At 30.5% G+C, this 1,117-nt stretch overlaps 1 protein-coding gene across 1 annotated transcript in view; it reads left to right on the top strand.

Annotated features, from left to right (window-relative positions):
• The window catches only part of LOC108373384 (V-type proton ATPase 116 kDa subunit a-like), a 7,323-nt gene extending 6,712 nt beyond the window's left edge, over positions 1-611 (top strand). The window contains exon 5 of the mRNA XM_017629256.1: positions 518-611. Coding sequence (XP_017484745.1) covers positions 518-611 — 94 coding nt within the window. The remainder of the gene's footprint in view (positions 1-517) is intronic.
• The last annotated feature ends 506 nt before the right edge of the window (positions 612-1,117 follow it).

The raw sequence follows: 1,117 nt of genomic DNA, 5'->3' as shown, positions 1-1,117 counted from the left end.
CGACAGGTTTGGAATTTTATCTTTGAAACGCCACACTTTTCTTTGAAATCGCTTTATTAGTTCTCGTGCAATAAGCGTTTTTGTGAAGCTCTAAAAATTACAACTACAACATTTGAACATAGCCCCCATACCTTAAGGTAAGACGTATTCTACGTCAAAATAATAAAATTTGTAGTACTCACTTTGGTGTTAAAAACCAATGCAGGTTAATGTCGCCAAACAAACGAGAGGACCGTATAGTAGAAACAGAATCTCATTTTTGTTATTGGTCTTTCCGACAGGGTAGCAGTACGATTTTTCGTTCCACAATTATCAGAAACAGATTTCTTCGAATTAAAAAAGTTTAAAACCGCTCCTGGATTACATTTTAAACCTGCTATTCCTGTAAACGGCTGAGTATGGCGACTCAAAAGATATTTTGTAATTAACGTATACTGGATTCAAAATTATTATATTTTGTATTTTATTTCGAATAATTTTCACCATTTTTTTAAATAACTGCTTCTGTCTTTTGCAGGGTCGAATTCATGAGCAAATTTTACGATGGCGTTGGTTACGCGTTCCAACCTTTTTCCTTCAAAGCAATACTGAACGGCTCTTACGAAGATTAGAATATACTTTTGGATTACATTTTTTGATGGAAAAGAAAAATACTATATTTAGCCACGAAATCGGCATTAGAAAATATGTTGCATAAGAAATTGTACATAAGTATGTATATTGCACATCAAAGTAATAGTAAAGTTCTTAGATGATAATGGAGATGGACAAATTCAATTACCTCTCTGTAATTAAGAGACATATAGTAAAGATGCGTTGATAAGACACGTCGAGTATTTATTTTATTTAATAAATAGTTTAAACAAATATGGAAAAACTTTAAGGGTAGTTCTTAAAAAAAAAAATAAGAGAAATTATCATGTAACAGAGAGCAGATCGAGTCAGCAAGTTTTGTGAGTGGTTATATTTACATACATCGAAATTTTAGCGAAACTATTAAACAAGGAACACACATATGCAAGAACCAAATTATAAGTAAGAACTTTTTCAAAATTTTTTATTGATAAATACAACAAAGTTTGAGAATTTAAAATTTTTTGAAAATTTTGAAAACATC

This window comes from Rhagoletis zephyria, unplaced genomic scaffold, assembly GCF_001687245.7.
Source record: "Rhagoletis zephyria isolate East Lansing unplaced genomic scaffold, Rhagoletis_zephyria_1.1 Rzeph_scaffold_06646, whole genome shotgun sequence".
In the NCBI taxonomy this organism is placed as follows: Eukaryota; Metazoa; Arthropoda; class Insecta; order Diptera; family Tephritidae; genus Rhagoletis; species Rhagoletis zephyria.
The sequence above is the reverse complement of the archived record's forward strand: the minus strand, read 5'-3'. Positions and strand labels throughout refer to the sequence as shown.